The 19,435-nt window shown below is 38.8% G+C and overlaps 2 protein-coding genes across 4 annotated transcripts; one reads left to right on the top strand and one right to left on the bottom strand.

Moving 5' to 3' along the window:
* The first annotated feature begins 47 nt into the window (after positions 1–47).
* Positions 48–2,819, top strand: pih1d2 (PIH1 domain containing 2). Of its 2 annotated transcripts, none has more exons than XM_034097918.2 (5): positions 48–454; positions 1,418–1,538; positions 1,634–1,864; positions 2,000–2,274; positions 2,433–2,819. In XM_034097918.2, the coding sequence occupies exons 1-5, from the start codon at positions 278–280 to the stop codon at positions 2,568–2,570; spliced, it is 942 nt and encodes a 313-aa protein (XP_033953809.1). In that variant the 5' UTR covers positions 48–277; the 3' UTR covers positions 2,571–2,819. The 2 variants fall into 2 exon arrangements, with proteins under 2 accessions (XP_033953809.1, XP_033953808.1); XM_034097917.2 differs by having other exon boundaries at positions 1,619–1,864.
* A 736-nt stretch (positions 2,820–3,555) lies between these two features.
* dixdc1a (DIX domain containing 1a) lies at positions 3,556–13,330 on the bottom strand. Of its 2 annotated transcripts, none has more exons than XM_034097686.1 (16): positions 12,996–13,330; positions 12,719–12,896; positions 9,426–9,583; positions 9,155–9,300; positions 7,614–7,703; positions 7,309–7,362; positions 7,161–7,211; positions 6,809–6,913; positions 6,634–6,687; positions 6,453–6,542; positions 5,758–5,835; positions 5,194–5,355; positions 5,028–5,094; positions 4,731–4,839; positions 4,377–4,485; positions 3,556–4,144 (listed from the first exon to the last, which is right to left on the bottom strand). In XM_034097686.1, exons 2-16 carry the CDS (start codon positions 12,739–12,741, stop codon positions 4,061–4,063), a joined length of 1,380 nt encoding a protein of 459 aa, XP_033953577.1. In that variant the 5' UTR covers positions 12,742–12,896; positions 12,996–13,330; the 3' UTR covers positions 3,556–4,060. The 2 variants fall into 2 exon arrangements, with proteins under 2 accessions (XP_033953577.1, XP_033953578.1); XM_034097687.1 differs by having other exon boundaries at positions 6,453–6,539.
* Positions 13,331–19,435: the final 6,105 nt, after the last annotated feature.

Genomic DNA, 19,435 nt, shown 5'->3' with positions numbered 1-19,435 from the left:
TGCCTCTGACCACCAGGCGGCTTCTGAGTAACCAGTTTCCATAGCAACTAACAACATTAGCTAAGACACGTTAGCTGTTTCACAGACTTGAACTAACCAAAGTGTGTTTTATTTATCTTTGTTTCATATTTGGAGCCTAATTTAATAGCACAACTAAATGATTATACTGTAGACAAGCTATTTGTTCTAAATCCAACTATTTAACACTCACTCGCTACCTAGTGGCTTGCTAGCCTCAACATTAGTGTTTGCTAACTCCAAAGTTAGTCACTTCAAGATGTCTGGCAGCACAGGGGATGTTTTACAGCAAGTCAACCAGTTCTGGTCCATCCTGGATGATCTTTCTCAAAATGACCCCGCAGCATACCGCGAGTTGATAGAGAAGCAGATGAAAGAAGGAGCTGGATTCAGTGCACCGCCTGAGCTAGACTCCTGTATTCGCACTGAAATGCTGGTAAGTTGCGTCGTTTGCATTACCTTAAAAATGAACGGTCACTAGATAAGTTTAACTACCAAACCTGCAATATAAAATTCTCTGTGACGACAAACAGTGCGTCACAGCAGGGAAAGCACGGGTGTTTCTCATTAATAATAGACCCGTGCCAAGTAAGTGAGCTACATTACAGGTGTGGAACCAAATTAAATGACCCAAATAAAAAGCCACAGCTGACGCTTTAAACATGAATGCATTCCTTTCTTTCCAAAAAGCATCTGTGCCTTTCAACTTTGTATTAAGGAAAACGATACGTTTTGTTTCTCCTTGATTATGACTTACAAGTAGGCTACTATTGCTGGCAACTTGTTACAATCAACATTTTAGCAGTAGGCTACCCTGTGAAAAGGACACAGAATATAATGGTCACAGCATTTGGTGTAATGCCTGGCATTGACAGAAAAAAGTATTGCTTTTACTAAGTTACACTTTTCTTAGTAAGTGAATGTGTGTCCACTGTGACAATGCTCAATAAGGTCAATGTGTATCATCTACTGCACTTGTCTGTCTAAAATAGCTTAAACTATATAATCACAAAATTACTAGATAAGATTAAACAATTATTTTTCATTTATTGAGTAATCTTCAAATAAAGAAAATAGTGAAGTTGCCCATCACAAACTCCCATAGACCATTTAAGCATCTCCAAATGGATTGTTCTGCTCAACCAACAGTATCACACCCAAAACTATTCAGTTTACTGTCACAAGATTGAGAACAAACTGACAAATAATATTTCTGCCGAAGCTTAACTGGTAATTATTTACAATATTTTAGCTTAAAAAATGGGAATGGACTTTTCCCTTGTGAACATTGCTTCCACTCTACTTTCTATCCCTTAATAGAAAAGCTGCCACCCCTGTGTGTGTTTTAGTTTAGAGATAGGGTGTGTATTGACAGGTGTTACATCTGTGTTCTCAACAGGAGCCAAAGAAAGGGTCACTGTACATCAACATATGCAGCTGGAAACATGTGCCTGCACCTCAGGATCCCAGCAGGCCTTTACCTGTGTGTGCAGGAAAACTGGAAACAGACGAGAATGAAGGTCAGAGTAAAAGTCAAAGTTGTGCAGCATCACAAGCTACCGAATCGAATTCGTCAGAAGAAAAAAACAATACATTGTAGTTTTTCTTTTTCCAGGTATCTGCACTGTGTTGGATGTGGCATTTAACCCTGCAGTGCTACAGGAAAGTAATAAAGACAAAACAGAAGTGTACATGCTGACCCTGAGCTTTGCCCAGCAGCATCATGGGATGAGGTTATCTCAGGAGTACACTGTCGTCAGCTGTAGCCCAAAGAGTAACCCAGAAGACTTGCACCGCCGCCTTGGGTTTCGGCAGTGGCCTTACACCTCCAGTAAAACAGACACAGGTAGGGCAGAACGTGTTATACCCAATAAGCCGCCACAAGCCCTTTATGGTGGATCTATTTTTCGTTGCCGCTGCAGGTGTATTATCTTTCACCTTCTACCAAAGTTCCTAATAATCTATCGTGTTCTTTTTACAGCCAGTCAGACCCCAGCTGACCTCCTGCAGCAAATAACCGCTCTACGCTCAGAGAAACAACACCAGGGCTCTGGAGCCCAAATTGACTTCAGACCTGCAGAGCAAATAAATATGGATTTGATCCAGGTCATCTCCACCACATTTGTGCAGCCTCAGAAGCCTGAGTACCAACTCGAGGTGAAGACAGATAAGGAAGGGGTTGCTCGCAGCATGGAGATCACATTGGATCTGCCAAAGGTTTGCTCCATGTCCGAGTGTCAGCTGAGAATCTCCAAGGTAACCGGTTACACACTCCTTTGAACAGTTATGAACAACTTTAAAATCCAATGCGTGTCAGTGCGTAGTGGGATGTCATTAATATAATGTAAAAATACATAGCGGTTATCGTTCTGCTTTTGTGAGTAACACTGAGCGGTGATTGTATTTGTCTACAGGACGACGTCTTACTGGAGGTGGAGGATGTCTACTATTTGCTTCTAGAACTCCCCAAACCTGTTATTGAAGACACTGCATCGGCCATTTTCAATAAGAAGAATCGAACGCTAACTTTGAGAGTGGATGTTTTTTTATGACAATTTGACTAAATAGTGAAACTAATAATGAAGAAAAGAGGTGAGTAGTGCTGGAAATGGGCAGAAGAAACTGTGAAGCTGACACTGAGATTACCTCAAACCAAATATCCAAAACAAACTGAATTCATGCTATGCAATCTGAAAAGCCTGAAAACAATAGACAGCTCCCCTGTAAACTGGTCTGTTCCAAATCCATCTGGCTTTGTGCAGGAAACGATATATACAAATAAAAGCCCTCTCATATTTGTATCCATGATTTGTTTTTGTTTCGTTCTACCCGTGAATTTCTGGGATTCGCCAATTTGTCCTTATTTTGTACTTCTCTTAATATTTTTAGGAGGAATCAAAAATACTTTTTACTGAGATGGATAAAAGAATCTGGCTTTCACAGATAACAAAAAAGTATCTATTCACATAACAAAAAAGTATCTATAGTTCAATTTGACATTTTAGAAATATATTTAAAACACATGAATATCATATTATCAGATTAAGTTAGCATCATAGTTTTTGCATTATTCAATGTGTGTATTTAAATAACTCTATTGGTCCACTGATCCAATTTAAACCCATGGAGGATTTCAGCTCCGAATGGCTTAGATGCTAGATCATGTTCCTGTTACATCAGTGCAGAAAGAAATAGATATATTGTTCACAGTCCCTCCATTTCAGTCCTGCTGAAAGGTTATGCTAACAACACTACAAATCTGCCACACGCTTTGATAAAAGAGTGAGATGAAAACAATAGCTGAATGAGACCCAATGTTTTACTGAAACAAATGTGTCACTTTGTCCCGTGCCCTGTGGGTTGATACACACACAGCAGCAAGCGTAATTTTTAACCCCCCAAAAAAATTGACTTTAATTACAATCTATTGCTTTTGTTTTTAATGTGTGGGTGTACAAGTGTAGGTGTATAATGGCTTTGAGCTGGAGTACAATATAATTACTCTAGGCACGTTAAATAATTGACAACAAAATGATACATGCTGCAATAATTCATGTTTATTAAAACATCAAAATTGATGCAGAACATCAACATCACTATTTGGCAATCTGGAACGTGTGGAAAATGTCAGTGAACATTTTTATTTTAAGGTTTGCATGTTATGCACGTTTACAGCTTTTAAGAGCACCGGTCCTGATGTGTTATTTGTAAATAAAAAAAGCAATCTTTCATATTACATATTCATGGATCACATCACTTACATGACCATACATTTTTAGTCTTACAAATTCATTTAGAAACAGCAAAAATGTATAATATTCATACCTTCAAAATCAAAAAAGGTGGTACTAAATGTCAAAGAACAGATTATTCATATGAAACATTCACATTTAAAACATGGTATCGTACTGGTGTTAAACCCATTGGTCCAAGTTAATTGTATTATTAGTATTCTCTATTATGGCATCACAAGTGCTCTCAGTGAGATCCTGGTCCAGTGGCAACAACTGAGGTTTGTAGTGGTGTTCTGTGGCTTTTGGCTCTACCTTTTCTCTCCGTGGTCCTCCTCCACCCACGCTACAATCTTCCCTTCCCAGCCCGGCACGACTGCTCCGTCCTGGAATACCTGAAGCGCCAACATCCATCATTTACATATCTAAGAACCACTCACATCTACAACGAGCAAAGGTCTGGATTGAAAGTGAGAATGACTACTCAGTCCTCCTGCAGTGTTATTTGAAGTATGGCACAGCCGCGGCTATTATTAGCATATCTTACTCTATAACTGCCATTTTATATTTGCCTGCTGACGTTGATGTGAAAAGAAGTAGAGGCTATAATTTTCCTCCCACGCCTACCTCTTCTTTCACGGTGCCAAACTCCGGGTCGAGGGCCTTGAAGTGATATCTGAAACTGCCTTGTCTGTCCACCGCGGCCTTGAAGTCTCGCAGTGTCACTTCACCCAGCCTGTGAAAGCGCACTGTCAGTCATGATCTATGCACATATACACCCACATGGACATTAAGCTTGACAAGGATTTACATTTTACAGCAAAGATCCTGAAGCATCTATATGTAGATCAAGTCATGCCTGGATCAAGCCATGTGTCGTCGGTGAACACAGCAATTTGCTTAAAATGCATGCATGCTTACAGTGAGGGGGAAAAAACAACAACGTTATAAACCTGTTATAAATTGTTTGTTTTTTCTCACCTTTTGGGGATGTTAATCAAAAACGGAGTGAGCGAGCGATCAGTGAAGTAGAGCACTTTAGTGGAGATGGCGGTGTCCAGTCCCGGGCTGCTGTGTGAGTGTGCCATTTCTGGAAATAATCACAAACACAACAAATTCTGTTTTTCACAACCAGAGTCTGAAATGGCTCTCGCCTCACAGCCACTCCATACTGTACATAGCAGTGTAATTGCATGGCACAATTTGATTACAACAGAGTTGAGATGTTGCCGAGGATGACAAATCCCAAACAAACAACAAGGATTCTGTTTGTCTCACTTGAGCTCTGCGGCCAGGAATCCCGCTCTGTCGAGGTGGCTCTGCGTCCCGGGGACTTAAATTCCTCCTGGAAGAAGAGCCATGGTAAACATGATTTGTTGTTGACTCACTCATTAGGTGACATCTATGCGTTAAGATTTTCTCCGACATGTGTGTGAGTAAGTACCCCTCGGTCCTGTCTGCGCTGGCTGTCCAGAGTGTGTACCCGGTCCATGAGGCTGCTCACCCCCTGCTCCAACGTGTCCAGCGTGTGGTGTTGGGGGTCATGGCCAGAGAAACCGTCTCTCAGACTACGCAGGGCCTCTCGGACCAGCTGCAGCTCCTCCCCCTGTGACAAACAGCTTCTTTATGGTTAAACACTTTCTGCAAGGTTTCGATTTTCATATTAAGGCAACAAGTCTGGAAGACATTTACCACTGAGAAAAACATAAAAATGCACAAGTCTCATATTTTAATAATTAAAAGTTCAGAGATTGTGAAATGTATGACCTTTAGCTTTTCAATTTAGTTTTAGTAGATCCTGTGCGTCAAAATATTGACTTATATTACATGATCATGTTAACCTTGTCATCATTTAGAGTTTTAGACCAAGACAACATTCTGACTTAATTTTTCTTATATTTTTTTATAATTTACTAGAAATGAGCTTTGATACAATAACCACTATGGACAAAAATATACAGCAATTGATAGTATTAAAATAAAGACCGCTATAAAAAAGCATACGTACTGGGGAAGTGTGTTGGAATACTGCAGGAGATGTAGAAACCACAGAGTTACTGTAACCATCGCTTTCACTCCTGAATGACTGCAAAAATAAACAACAATACATGTAAATATGTAATTAAGGCTGGCGGATTTTCAAGGATGAAGCTGGTAATTTTTCATAATACGGTTCAACAAATGCCATGATAAGATCAGTACCTTACCAGCGTAGCCAAAGCCTGATAAACCTTATTCCCCTGTGCTTTACCTTTGAATCCCCTATTGTTGTACACAATGCTATTGAAACACATCAATAAGCTTCTGTTGCAGTGAGTGATGTTTCTTCATCACTTTAAATACTCACCAAGTGTAATTCTACAGCTGGAAATAGTCCCTAACAAATGCAATATTTACCACTTAAAGTAACGTTTGATAAAAACATACTGCAAATAGGACATTTTAAAAACATATTTCTCACCCCTTTGAAAATATTGATATAGTCAGTAAAAAACCCACAGGCTCGGGGCTAAGTGCCAGAGGGTTGGATTGGAGAAATCATTGAGCATTACATTTTTTATTATGATAAATAATATCCATAAAATCCACATATAGTTAAGCTTTTTGATTTATTTTTTTAACTTTTGTACTTAACCAGATTGAAATTAATATTTGAATTGATATATTACTTCATATTGTTAGAAATCAGATCTGGATCCCTACCCGTCCATGGCTGACTTCGTGTGCTTTACGTTGGGCGTCATCAAGCTTCTGCTGCTGCTGCAGTACTCTGTCTTTCCTACCGAGCTGCTGCTATGTGAAAAGAAAGATGGATGACATAAGTCTGCATATGAATGTATCCATCCAAAGAATGCACTGAAGTGTGAATAATAAAAGATGATACCTCATATTCACCAAGCAATTTGTTCCGGTCACTCAACTTGAGTTTGAGCTCCGCCTGCAAACAGAAATAATCGGCTTGATATAGAGTGTTATGTTGCTCTCACATAAACCTTCCTGCACAGGTTAAGCAAGTCAAACATTTTATCGTGTCAAACGGAATTCATCACTTGTCTCACATTTTCCCCTTCCAGCTGATCTTTGGCCATGTTGCACCTCAGCAGCTCCTGCTTTAGCTGCAGCACAGCGTCCTCCTGCACTGCCAGGCGCTGCTGCAGAGCATCCTAATGAGAGAGAGGGAGATCAAAGAAACGTCCATAAGAGACCTGAATACAGATACACAGCATCCACCTGCCTCATCTACAGCATACCCTTCTCTAAACTTTAACGTCTTATAAAAAGTGAAGAGTATATACATTTTATTGTAATAGAAACTGCAGAATCCTCAGTGTAGAATAGCACAACAGTGGAATATATTTTATTATGAGATTTAACATGCACACAGAGGTGAAAATAATGTAAGAGGTTTACCTTGATGGCCTGAAGGTGGCGTGCCTCCTGTTTGTTTCTCAAGAGTTCCCTCTGAGAGACACACAAATGAACAATGGCATTAGAGAAAGGCATTCTTTTCTTGTATGCCAGCTCATCTATTAAACCTAATTGCATTTACTCACTGTACCTTGAGATCAAGGCCTTCCTCCACACTTTGGTCCAGGCGACTGCGGATTAGAACCTTCAAAGGGAGAGGGTATGAGATCGTAATTAGAGAAAGGAAAAATGTCAAAACCTATGAGGAGGCAGTGGGCCTGCAAGACAGAGGGCTAGCAGATCAGAGAGATTCAATTGTGCTCTACAGTCTCCACTCTGGAGAGGAGTGATGGTTGCAAACATCATCACAACAGAAGGGCTGACACTGACACTTCACACAGAGAGAGAGGCGAGCAAGTGTTGGTTTCTCGAGTTAGCAGAGAGAGGGCACTGTACCAGCTGCTGTTCAGCGCTAGCCCGGCTGTCTCCCATGCTCACAGATCCATCCTGGTCCTCTTCTGGGAGGGAGCCATGGAGCAGCAACGACTGAGGGCAAAACATATATATATATAAAGTATCATGTAACTAAACATGGCAGGGGAGCATCATTTATTTCTGTATTTGTATTTACAGCAATTTAGACTTTTAATACTTGGCTGCACAACAAGTTTACTATTCCCACTAATAAAGCCGGAGAATTAAACTGGACTAAACCGTATCAAATGTAAAGGATAATGAAAAGCCTGAAAGGGTAAACACACACTGCAACTAACCCACATATACTGTACATTATAAAGTACACAGGTGCAGACACAAACATAATCAAAGTATAATGTGGTGTATCCAGGATGCCTGAGGGTCTATTTCTATTTCTAAGAGCTACAATGTTTGTTTCACTTTATTCATTTGAAATACTTGGACATTCTTAGTTGATTTAGAGGTCTAGTTAAAAAGGGTTTAGAATGTAAAATATGTGTTCTACTTTTTCAAATTTGGATCCCAGTAAGAAAAGAAAGACTTTGCATTATAATGGAAATGTATTGTCCATCAATATAGGTTTTTTTATTTGACTGGTTCGGTTTTCTTTATGAAGTCTATTTGTCTATGAGAACTGCAGTTTTATAAAAATATAATGAGTGCATACCACCTATTATTTAATGTTCAAATATATACTATATGTTGAGAAAAATGATTATCTATTAATAAAGAAATAATAAAAACACCATATAATTTAATATAATGTTCAAATTGTTGCACATAATTTTTTTTGCTAAATGCTGTGCACTGTCCCTGTGAAATAAATAAATAAGTTAGATTAAATGACCATATTTTAACCTGTAAAATGCAAGTAATATGAAGTACTTTCAAAATAAAAGCATGTTATCCAATATTATTAATTAGCTACTGTAAATCCAATATTTGCCATCCCTGGAGATTCCCATGTATTGTTTTCACTGCATTAGAGGCATGTAGCCACTGGATCAATCATCACAGAGATTACTTTTCACGCATGTGCTAATACTGGACCAGCTTTGTATTGATTTTACAGTGGAAGAATAGAGATTATATAATTGTCAACCTGAGCAGCAGTTGAGAGATTATAAATAGTGTCAATAAAAATGGACAAATAGAGGTCTGAAGGGTCAATCTTGTGATCAACGAATGCCTTCATGAACCCCAAGTAGAAACTTTAACACAGATGGTACGAGTCCTATCTCATACGTTTCAATAGAGCTGAGGGCAAATCAGGTGTTTCTTTCTTCCTTATTTGAAAGTATTTTTATTATTGTATCCGTTTTTCTCAAATGTATTTGATCTATTTTGAACATGTGGGCAGAGGATCAGAAGTCTGTACGTGGCTAGAATCTCTGTGTGCTATATTTGAGCTGTTACCTTCTTACAGTATGGTGCATCTGTAGTCCGTGTGCCTTCTGTCAATGTGTTCATATCAAAGGAGCAGTGGTTTGCTTTTTAAGTGTGTCATCACCGGGACTTACCTGTAGGCGGAACACCATCCTCCTGGCCTCCTGCATCTCCTTCTCCAGCTGCTCCTGGTGGGCATCCAGCTGCTCCTCCCAGGATTTCTCTTCCTCCTGCACATTGTGCCCGAGGGAGGGACACAGTCCGCACAGCGACACATCCTCTGGAAGGGAAGAGAGTTAGAGGGGAGATGAGGCTATGGAGCTATTCTTTTTTCTTTCTTTTTTCTTTGTTGGGATTCATTGCAACGCATCTTGCTCTGAAAGAGTTGATGTGCAGCCAACCGACCTGTGACATATTTCTTCTCTGTCAGCTCAGATTTGTCATCCCAAGGTTCGCCTTGGTCCTCAGACTGATCATGGAGTGCTTCTTCTTTAGGGGTGTCAGCGCACTGGGTGATAACATACTCCTCTTTGGGGGAGTGAGCAGGGCTGGCTGAGCTCAGGCTGAAACAGATGGTGGGCACAGGAAGGAATGAGTGTGTGTGTGTGTGTGTGTGTGTGTGTGTGTGTGTGTGTGTGTGTGTGTGTGTGTGTGTGTGTGTGTGTGTGTGTGTGTGTGTGTGTGTGTGTGTGTGTGTGTGTGTGTGTGTGTGTGTGTGTGTGTGTGTTTGCATCTCTGCCAAATGAATGGCAATAAATAAACCCAGAAACATAAAATGGAGATATACCCTTTAATAACTCCCCAAAGAGCATACAAATGTAAGTTAATCACATTTTAAATGTGCACTGCCCATAAGAATGCAGTGTATCACAGAATATGTGCAAATAATGACAGAACAGTATGGAATATTGTTCAGAAAAAATACCCAGCGGGGACAGAGTGGTTCAACTCTATAATGTTTCCCACAGGACATTCTTTACATAGTTTGCCAACCCTTTGGCCATCTTTTCAAAACCATATTCTGTATGGTCTCTGAGCAGCTGGTTTTCTTGCAGCTTTTATGCATTTGTGTTTTCTGACAGCATCTTCAGCAGCCTGAGGTACAGGCAGGCTGTCATCTTCAATGCGCTGTGTTTTCAGAAATAGGATACAGCTACTGTGACCTGTGACCTATGGCATTATGCATGCTCCTTTAACATGGGATTCCTTTCGTTTTCCACTCTGTGTCTTTATGGGAAAACAAGCCTGCGTCTGCAGAAATAGATCTTAACTCTATGCTTGAGAGAAGGCATAAAGAACCATCACAATTCATCTCCCTGTCCCTGAGGCCAAGACAATCTGAGAGGGAAAAAATAACTGTGGACTTAACTGTGGGATAAAACTGTGTTTAAACACCAAAGAATGTCCTGAGGGATTGCATTTGCTCAGTTAGGAAGAACATGTTCTTCCCATTATACATATGTAGAGATTTAGATTGTAGTTGATGAGATTTTCTGCTTATCCAATAGTATTACTCAGCACAAGCTAATACCACATCAGACAGTAAACCCGTAACACGTGTATTATCTGTCACTTTAGCATTCACGCTGCCTCTTTATAGAATAATTGTGCACACGTTGCTGTGAATGTTTATTATTGTGCACCTAAATTCTGCCTCTGAGCCACCAAACAAACTCAGAACAAGATTAAGCGGCTTTGGCTGTACTGTGAGCTAATCTCAGCACACTAAATGCTTACGATGACAATGCAAGTTTGGACTGTTAGCATGCCAACATGTGCTTATTAGCACATAACACAAAGTAGAGCTGTTTGGTTTGGTCAAAAATCAATAGTATTAGATCAATAAATAAAAAGACCTGATAATGGCGTTAGAAATCATTTTTAATTGGCACGCCAAACCAGCAGTGGATAAGAAATGTCAACCTCATGGTGGCACCGGAGGGAAAGTCAATGGCTGACAAAAGTTATTATGATTCTTCGTCTCACATATCTGTCTCTCTGGATATCTTTCTTACATCTGATGGAGGTTCATCCAAAAGTTGATGAGACTAAATGGATTGTCGACCACAATGTCACCACACTGAGAAACCTCTGATTGCTCAGTCCTTCCCACTCTTCAGAAAGAGTAATTGCATCCAGTCACATAAAAAAGAAATGAACTGAGCTTCTTATCAGATGCTGCTGTGATTATCCCTAAGTGTTTCTGGAAAGGGGATCAATGCAGTTGCCTTCAACTAATTTTGTCATTGCAGACGATGACATTATCAAGATACCCTCTATCATTGTCTCAGCAGGCAGCAGTTCAATAAACTAAAAGGTGTCCTTTAGTCGCTCGCTGTTGTCTGCTCCACCGAGATAAAACACAAATACAGATTTGGAACATATGGGCAAACCAAGGATTACGCACTGAGATTTGCAGGAGATGAGCTGCAGTGCAACAGATTATCTGATCAGCAGTGGTGGAAAGTTACTAAGTACATTTACTACACCACTGTATTGAAGTGCACGTTTGCAGTACTTTATTTGACTTATTACATATGCTTCAGTTCATACCATTTCAGAGGTTTGTACTCCCCTATATTTATCTTCCAACTATATTTCCTCCATAAATCCAAATCAATGTTCTCTTCGGGCCTCTGGTTCTATTCTAGATGCTATTAATCATTATCAGTTTCATCAAAGAGAGACTCACCTTCCAAACATTTAGAGTGGTTCATTTTCAATAACTTTTAGAGTATCCAAAAGGTATATTTCCCCCTCTCTCCTTTTCTCTCTGGATTAACATCTAGTCGACTACTAATTTGTATTATCATTACAACTGACTCAGGGGACATAATGGGACATTAAGTAGAATATCAAGAGCATAATCATGAACATCTGTTTTAACCATGTACTGTTACACTACTTCACTTTAGATCTAATACTGTTATCTGAATGGAACCCCCCTAGACTGATCCGTTTTGTTAACCTGTTTATATTTTTAATTATCTAAACTGTAAACCTGATTTTGGCATTGTATATATTTTGAATCCTAACATATGTTAAAATTGTCTTAGACTTTAAATGTTCACTCGCATTGTACTGTAACTGGAAAAACATACCGGTTTTTTTTTTCATTGAAATGATTAAATATTTGTTTATTTCCTAAATGATCCTCTCAAGTTTTGTCAATTTTGTCTTGTGAACTGTTTACAGAGGCCAGATCCCTATATTGGGATGTCCAGGCTAGAGTTAAATACTGAACCGCATCTCGTCTTGTAATTGTACTAAATCTAGGCAAGGATGCTGGCTTTAAAACATATCTTCATAAGTGAGACTGTATTGTAATTGTTATTGTAATACAATTTAAAATGTATGACCTCCATCCTGATCATGTCATGGAAGAGCCGGTAATGGTAGTCACATAGTGGTTGCTAGGCAATAGCAGCCCAGCTCTGAGAGACAGGGGCACGCCTACTGCATCGTAAACACAGTGAACAATAACCTGCACAGTTAAGCTAGCACAGTCATAATGCAATGGTGAAATGCATTACTAGCATTAAGCCTGATCCAGCATGCTGATAAGAGTATTGCCATGATGCATATCCTCTTGAATATAGGCCTGCCCTGCTGTATTTATATCTCTGCTACGGATGCACTCGGTAGACAAAAACAGCACCCTGGGTTGACATAATGCTATAATAAAAAACTGCTCTTACCATTTCATCTGTTTGGCTCCCATGCTGGTGTTTACTGGCTTAACCTCCCATACAGTTGCAGCCCCGCATCTGGGTGATGCTCTGCTTCTCAGTCAGGACCATAGCCCAAACAGGCTCAGACAGCAGGGAGGGGAGCAGCCCTGTAAGCAGGCGACCAGAGGCGTCTCCACGTCGCACACTGTGTTCAATCAGAAATAACAGCACGTTTAAAGCCAGCCATCAACATACCCCTAAAAAACAAAGCTCCAAATCATACCCAGAAGCCTGTCTATCATACCTAGGCTCAGTCCTAGCTGGCAGTAGAGAGTCAGAGGGAGAGAGGGTGCTCAGCAACAGCAGAGACTGAAGTCTGCCTGGTTTCTCATTGCACTCGCCCTGTGCCTGAGCTCACCAGCTCCCATTCACGAACACAATGTTTTTTGTTCCTTGCAGACGAGAACTGATGCAGCTCTTGTGCATCTTTTTAGCCTTTTTCTCTGCCGGTCTTTTTTGCATTCTCCTCCCTCCCTCCTTCTCCTTTTTCTCTTCTGCTCGGACGCACTGGCTTTGTATCAGTCCTTCCTTCTTTCAGTCAGCGTGGATGTCAGACATGGCTCTGTCTGGGTGTGTTTACCCTCCCCCTCCTCCCTTCTTTCCTCACTGCTCTCTCCTTTCACAAGGAGGAGAGATGTTTTTTCTGCTTCTCACTCCTTTCTCTTTTTGTGTTTACTGTATTTCCCTGCAGCTAAAATGAGAGCATGTGGATCGACAAAGATAAATTATAATATGTGTTTTTGTTTGATTCAACCAAATCACAAGATTGCATAACAACAACAACAACATACCACGCATGCCGAAACATGTCAGAGGTTAATGATAATTACACAGTCAGAGGAAGTATTGGGAAAAACACAAACAGAAAATGGTGTTTATAAAATGAAAACATCAACCTACAATTACAGCTCATTTCAGAGTATTCATGAATGTGTACTGCATGCTGTGACCAAAAGTTTAACAGCAATGGTGAAGGGAAGACCAAAAAACACTTTTTTTTAAATAAAATGTGCTGAAACATTGAAGGCATTTAACATTAAAGTGTTATGTTAGCAACTTGGGCAGCAGACAACAGAAACAAAATATGTTCTACAATATTTGCTGATAGTGTTAAATACTTACTGTAAAGCACTCTGTCATTAAGCTGTTAGAAATGTTTTGGCGTCACCAGAAAGAATGTTAAATAGGTTTGTAAGTGGCAGTTTGCATATGAGCCCAGAACAAAATGACAGTGCTTTAAATTCTGTATGAGCACCATCAACACATGATTTAATGAGCTAAAGAGCAATATGACAGAGACATGGAAATGTGTGTAGTAGACCACCAGAGTAATGCAGCATTAGATTGACACTGCATCCAACAGCAGAAGCAGGAGTGTTTAGATACATTAATATTACTAATATTACAGTAGGGTCACTTGTTTTATTCAATAGATGAAAGGATACACATAAGTTCAAACCACATCATGCAGCCTTTAAGACACATTTTGCTATAAACTTAGACTACAAATTAATTAACAAATTAATGACATTACTTACTTTAAAATTAAACACAATGTTCTTTATTGGTGCTTATAGCTCAACATGATGCATTCATTATTTGGAAAACAATTCAAAAACAATTATGGGCCTGCCCTCCACTCACTTTTAGAGGATAGAGAAAGTGTTATGTTAACATCTGTATCAATGAGGATTTATTGGCTTATTGTTGCCTAAATTAACAATGAACATTCCTTTCAGGATTATTGGAATCACTAGTTGTTCTGCCTCTTATCATCCTCATTAGTTTATGCTATGCTTTTTTGCTCTGCTGACAAACTAATATGTCCCACCTGGCAAGTAAATCAAAGATATATGCATATCCAAGTATTTGATATGGGGATTATAGCTTATGGGGCTCTATCCAAAACTAGAGAAAAGAGACTTAGTGTAAGTATTGTTTCCAAAGAAAAAGTGGCATGAATATTTGGCAGAAGGAGATGATGACAGAGTGCTGATATCAGAAATTCAGAAGCTTTTCAAAAAGCCTTTCCAGGAAAATCCTTCATATAGTTCCTATTGTTTCTTTGTGCGCTCAGTTATTTGAATGTTTTTCCTTCAATATAAAAAAACACAAGGACAAACTCGGGTACAGGGAAGACAGATGATGAAGCTTTTGGAGACCAAGATGTGACTGAGGAAGTTGGGGGAAACAAAGTGTATCATGAACCAATATTCTGCTTGCACAGATGATCTATGAGGAGTGACTTTGCTGTTCAAAGCGTGGCTGGAAAGTCATTCCACCACTGGGAGGGAAGGAAGGAGAAGAAAGTGTGTTTGCCACAGGGACAGCATGCAGTCGGCCAATTTGAAATTCAAATGAGTTGGTAAAATAGAGCAGATTGTTTGTTCTGATTGTAAATCATTATTGTGCCCGCCACGAGACAAGATTTACCCATCTTTTTTATTTCAGTGACCTTCAGATATGTATGAAGCCCCACAGACTGATAAGATGTTTTCCCCAAGAATCTCATATTTTTAGTTTTGTCAAATATCATTTAGGAAAGAAGCCCATGAGGGTTATTGTTGGGGAGATAACACTAGGTAAAAGACGGATGAAAGTTTGTTTTTGCTATTATAAACCCGATATTTTGCATATTTGTGCATTAAATAGCTGCCATAGGGAAACAAACTATAATTTGCTCTGAAATGATCTGAAAATGATTAAGCATTCATACCTCTGCCAATGATGCACCACCTCCTACATGTGTTATCCTAATAACAGAAACTGTTTGGTAAAGTTGAAACTTAATACAAATACAACTTTTTGGTTAATTTATTTAGGTGTAATAATAATGAGAACATTCTAAAAAATGGAATGCTTTATTTGAAATCCTGGTTCGATCAGAATTGAGCTACAAATACAAAATGCTCCACTAAATGTCATTAAAGTGTGTCAATTCACTTTTCATTCAAGTAAATTCAGGTACATTAATGTACAATAACTGCAATAAAACAGTACACTAAACTACTTTGACTGCTTCAAATCTGGTTTGATCTGTGTGACTCAACAAAGACTAAAATACCTTCTTTAGTGAAGTTTAAACCAATGATCTATTTTGAGAGGAAATAACAAAAAAGCAAAAATAAAGAGACATTTGTTTCCTAGATTATCAGTCGTCCATGATTTGTGTCAGAAATTCTCCACAGTGACTGGTGTCAGAACTTGAAGGAGCTAAAGTAAGCATCAAACACCTTGAAGCGTGAGCAGCAGCTATAAACACTTTATATCCAGCGAGACTGTAGCATATAGCTGACAGGTATTCATCTAAAATTAGGTTGAATAGGCATACATAAAATAAAATGAAACTTAGATTCCCACTGGGTTATATTGAAAGCACACCATTATCTTCATGGTTGGTGGTAATATGGATCACTGTGTCAAACATATAGTCCACTTATTGGCTGTAACTAGGCTACCATTTAATTGAACACTACTTACTCTTCATCACGCTGTGCTTGCATTACTGCCAGGGTATTGGAACTAGACTGAAATTAATTAGTTGTTACAAAGAGATCTTCCTCTGTATATGTATGGCATACATTACCAGAACTGGCTGATGGTGCAGCACCTGTTTGTAGCATTTTATGTAGCATACTGTGCGGCCCCCTGAGGACTTTACATCAGTTGTGCAGGGTGTGGCATCCTTTATATTTAACCTTGTTTATATTTGGGTAAGTACATTTACTCAAATACTGTAGCCAACTACAGTAAAGCTTTCAGGCTGCTTATTCTTTTTATTTACTTTATATAAAATACAAACGTAATTCATTGAAAGCCCTACCCCCTGACTAAGTCTATATGTCCCCCCTCTAATTCTTTATTTTTTAAAAGTATTTTGTCTTTATTATTAGTGTTTCTATTCGTTATTATATATTTTTTATTTTGGTGTTTTTTACTCTTTATCTTGTGAAATGTATCAGGATGTGTAAGCGATACAATGCTGTGACCAATTTTCCAGTTCTTGTGAGGGTGGGGGGATTCTGTTTTTGTTGTCATATAAAGAGAGGTAGTGCAATTTCCTGTAATAAGAAAACCAAAACCAGGAAATGTGAAAAATGGTTGTATTGTCTGTTAAATCTGCACTCCTTAATAAAGAAATAAAAAAATACAAACGTTACTTTATATTAAGTATTTACTTATACTTATGCTACTACTTATTCTTACTCCACTACAATTTAGAAGTAGGCTACATATTATACTTTGTAATTTCACTGGATTTGTTTAGTAACTTTAGTTAATAGTTCAGTTTAGATAAAGTACTCAAAATATCATCAACAAATAGGTTCAGATATTATGATGTAAAATCTTTATAGGATTCCCAGGGGTCAAATCCACAAGCTATCCATCAGAATAAGCTTATTTAGGACTAAATAAAAATATCTAGGAAATCAGATATCTAATACATTGCTTCTTAATGAAGCACATTACCCCGCTGCAATATAAAGTGCAGGCTACGAATGAATGCATCAATGCTTATGAACAAATAATATCCTATAAATGTTTCTGAATCGAACTATTATGCGGAATTTCATTTTCATTTCATTTCAATCTTTATTTCGAACAGATTAAAAAAATAACAAATACAATTTTTATTTTGATACTGTAAATATATTTTGAAGCTAAAACTTGTGTACGAAGATCTGAGTTATTTCATCACAGATGGATTCTCATACCTGTCCTCATAAAAGTGTAGTCGTCAGCGTATGGGCATAGATATGTCTCATAATTATTTGTGTGAACATAAAAATAATTTGTGTGTAAATATGTGATTTGTAAATGTAAAACAACATCCACAAATGCATTTAAAAGATTTGCAAACTCACAAATACATTTGCAAGTGTAAAACGGATCTGCAAATACGCTAAATATGTTCACAAATTAAAAAAAGATCTGTGAATATCTCTTTAACATTTACAACTTTCGATCAGGCATTTCTGAATCCATTTTGTATTTGTGGACCAAAAATGCGCTCGCGGATCTCAAATCTCTGTTCACGGATCTCAAGTCTCTGTTCGCGGATCGTCTTTTTACACACACGGAATTTTGAGACATATTTTCCGCCGGTCTCGGCTAAAATCTACTCGTGTCACTCGGTTATTTTCGGAAACCACGTGATGGCCCGCTGATGACTACATTTCCGCATGATTTCAAAGTAAGAGCATGATGGTTTGTTTAATGCTCTGTTTTTGTATTATAATGAACAGCGGAACGTTAGATGCATTCCTCATCACCATCACCATCATCATCATCATCATCATCACCATCACCCTCATCATCATGTTATAGTGATACAGTTAGTTTGTGTTATTGGTTCAATACAGAATATCTCGAGCACTTTCGTTGATGTTGAAGTGCAGGCTATACGCCACTTCCGGGTCCCGGGGAGCAGCTGGCGGCGAAGCAGCCCAGATAAAACTCTTTCTTCATTGTTTGTTGTGTATTCAGTCAAGCGGGTCAAAGTTACAAAGCACTTCACATCTTATTAATCGCCCTAATTTGACTTTACCAGTGCAGTAATAAAGTAATCTGTAGAAAAGCACCGTATTTAGGTCAGCCTTCATAGTAACGCTACATTACATGTTATAATATTCATCGTGTCCTTTCTACTGATATATTCCTGTCTATTGCTTTCATTTGTATTTAATGTTATTGTGTTTATACTTGTTTCCACACATTTCACAATTTGGGATGAATGAAGTATCTATCTATATATGATATCCATCTATCTATCTATCTATATCTGTCTGTCTATCTGTCTATCTGTCTGCCTATACCTACCTACGTACCTACCTACCAACTAGTTGTTTTGGTTGGAAAGGTTTTGTCATTGTATTGCTCTTTACCAGCACCTGCAGAGTACAGGGGCCTATGCTACGAACCTGGTTCAACCTAACCTGGATATGTTTGAGTTAGCCGGTTGGCCTAATCCAAAACATACGCGCTCTCGCTAAACTGTACTACGACGCGGGTTATCAAGTGGATCGCTCAAGCCAGCCGTGTCCTATCTAGTGAGGTGCGCGTTCACATGAAAGGGGTGGTATCTGGAGCATTCGACCAATCACAAACATGGAGAAGCGTACTGACAGCGCAGCGTCATACTTCCTGAATGAAAAGTGAACTTTAATACTAGTCAAAAATGAAGAAGTTAAACTTTAAACATCCATGACTTAAACACTTTATCCAGGATAAAAGCCACATAGCTGCACCTGCAAGGTGAATACAGCTGAAAAAAGAAAAAGTGTTTGAATGCGTACATTAACAGGTTTATGATATCACTGCCCCGTCTAAAACACGATCTGACTTCAATTACATTTGTCTCGAGTGTTTCGTCAATTTATGTGTTGCTTAAAATAATACTTCTGCATACAGTATGTGGTACTGTGAGTGTTGCACGGCCAGATACGGCTCAACTGACTCAGATAAGGAGAGATATGATACATTATGAAGTGATATGCCGCAGACTGTACTTAATGTTACTCTGATCCGGTTACTTATGTTGTGGCCGATATTTAAGTAAGCTTTCTTAACGCTAATGTTATAATAGTCAGATTGCTCTGAAGATGGGAGGTGATATTCTATTAATGTTCACGTTCACACAGTCGGTGATTTCTGCCGGCCGTCTTTCCTGCGACGGCAGTTTTT

The sequence above is a fragment of the Pseudochaenichthys georgianus genome, chromosome 13 (genome assembly GCF_902827115.2).
Source record: "Pseudochaenichthys georgianus chromosome 13, fPseGeo1.2, whole genome shotgun sequence".
In the NCBI taxonomy this organism is placed as follows: Eukaryota; Metazoa; Chordata; class Actinopteri; order Perciformes; family Channichthyidae; genus Pseudochaenichthys; species Pseudochaenichthys georgianus.
This window is presented reverse-complemented; position numbering and strand designations above follow the sequence as displayed.

Excerpts from the sequence above, each read along its gene's own strand:
- dixdc1a (XM_034097686.1), bottom strand. The coding sequence starts at position 12,741 with ATGGGAGCCAAACAGATGAAATG. Across the intron at positions 6,914-7,160 it reads GCCACCTTCAGGCCATCAAG|GATGCTCTGCAGCAGCGCCT; the intron begins GTAAACCTCTTA and ends CTCTCTCATTAG. Across the intron at positions 5,836-6,452 it reads ACGAAGTCAGCCATGGACGG|TCATTCAGGAGTGAAAGCGA; the intron begins GTAGGGATCCAG and ends TTATTTTTGCAG.
- pih1d2 (XM_034097917.2), top strand. The coding sequence starts at position 278 with ATGTCTGGCAGCACAGGGGATGTTTTACAGCAAGTCAACCAGTTCTGG. Across the intron at positions 1,865-1,999 it reads CTCCAGTAAAACAGACACAG|CCAGTCAGACCCCAGCTGAC; the intron begins GTAGGGCAGAAC and ends TTCTTTTTACAG. Across the intron at positions 2,275-2,432 it reads GTCAGCTGAGAATCTCCAAG|GACGACGTCTTACTGGAGGT; the intron begins GTAACCGGTTAC and ends ATTTGTCTACAG.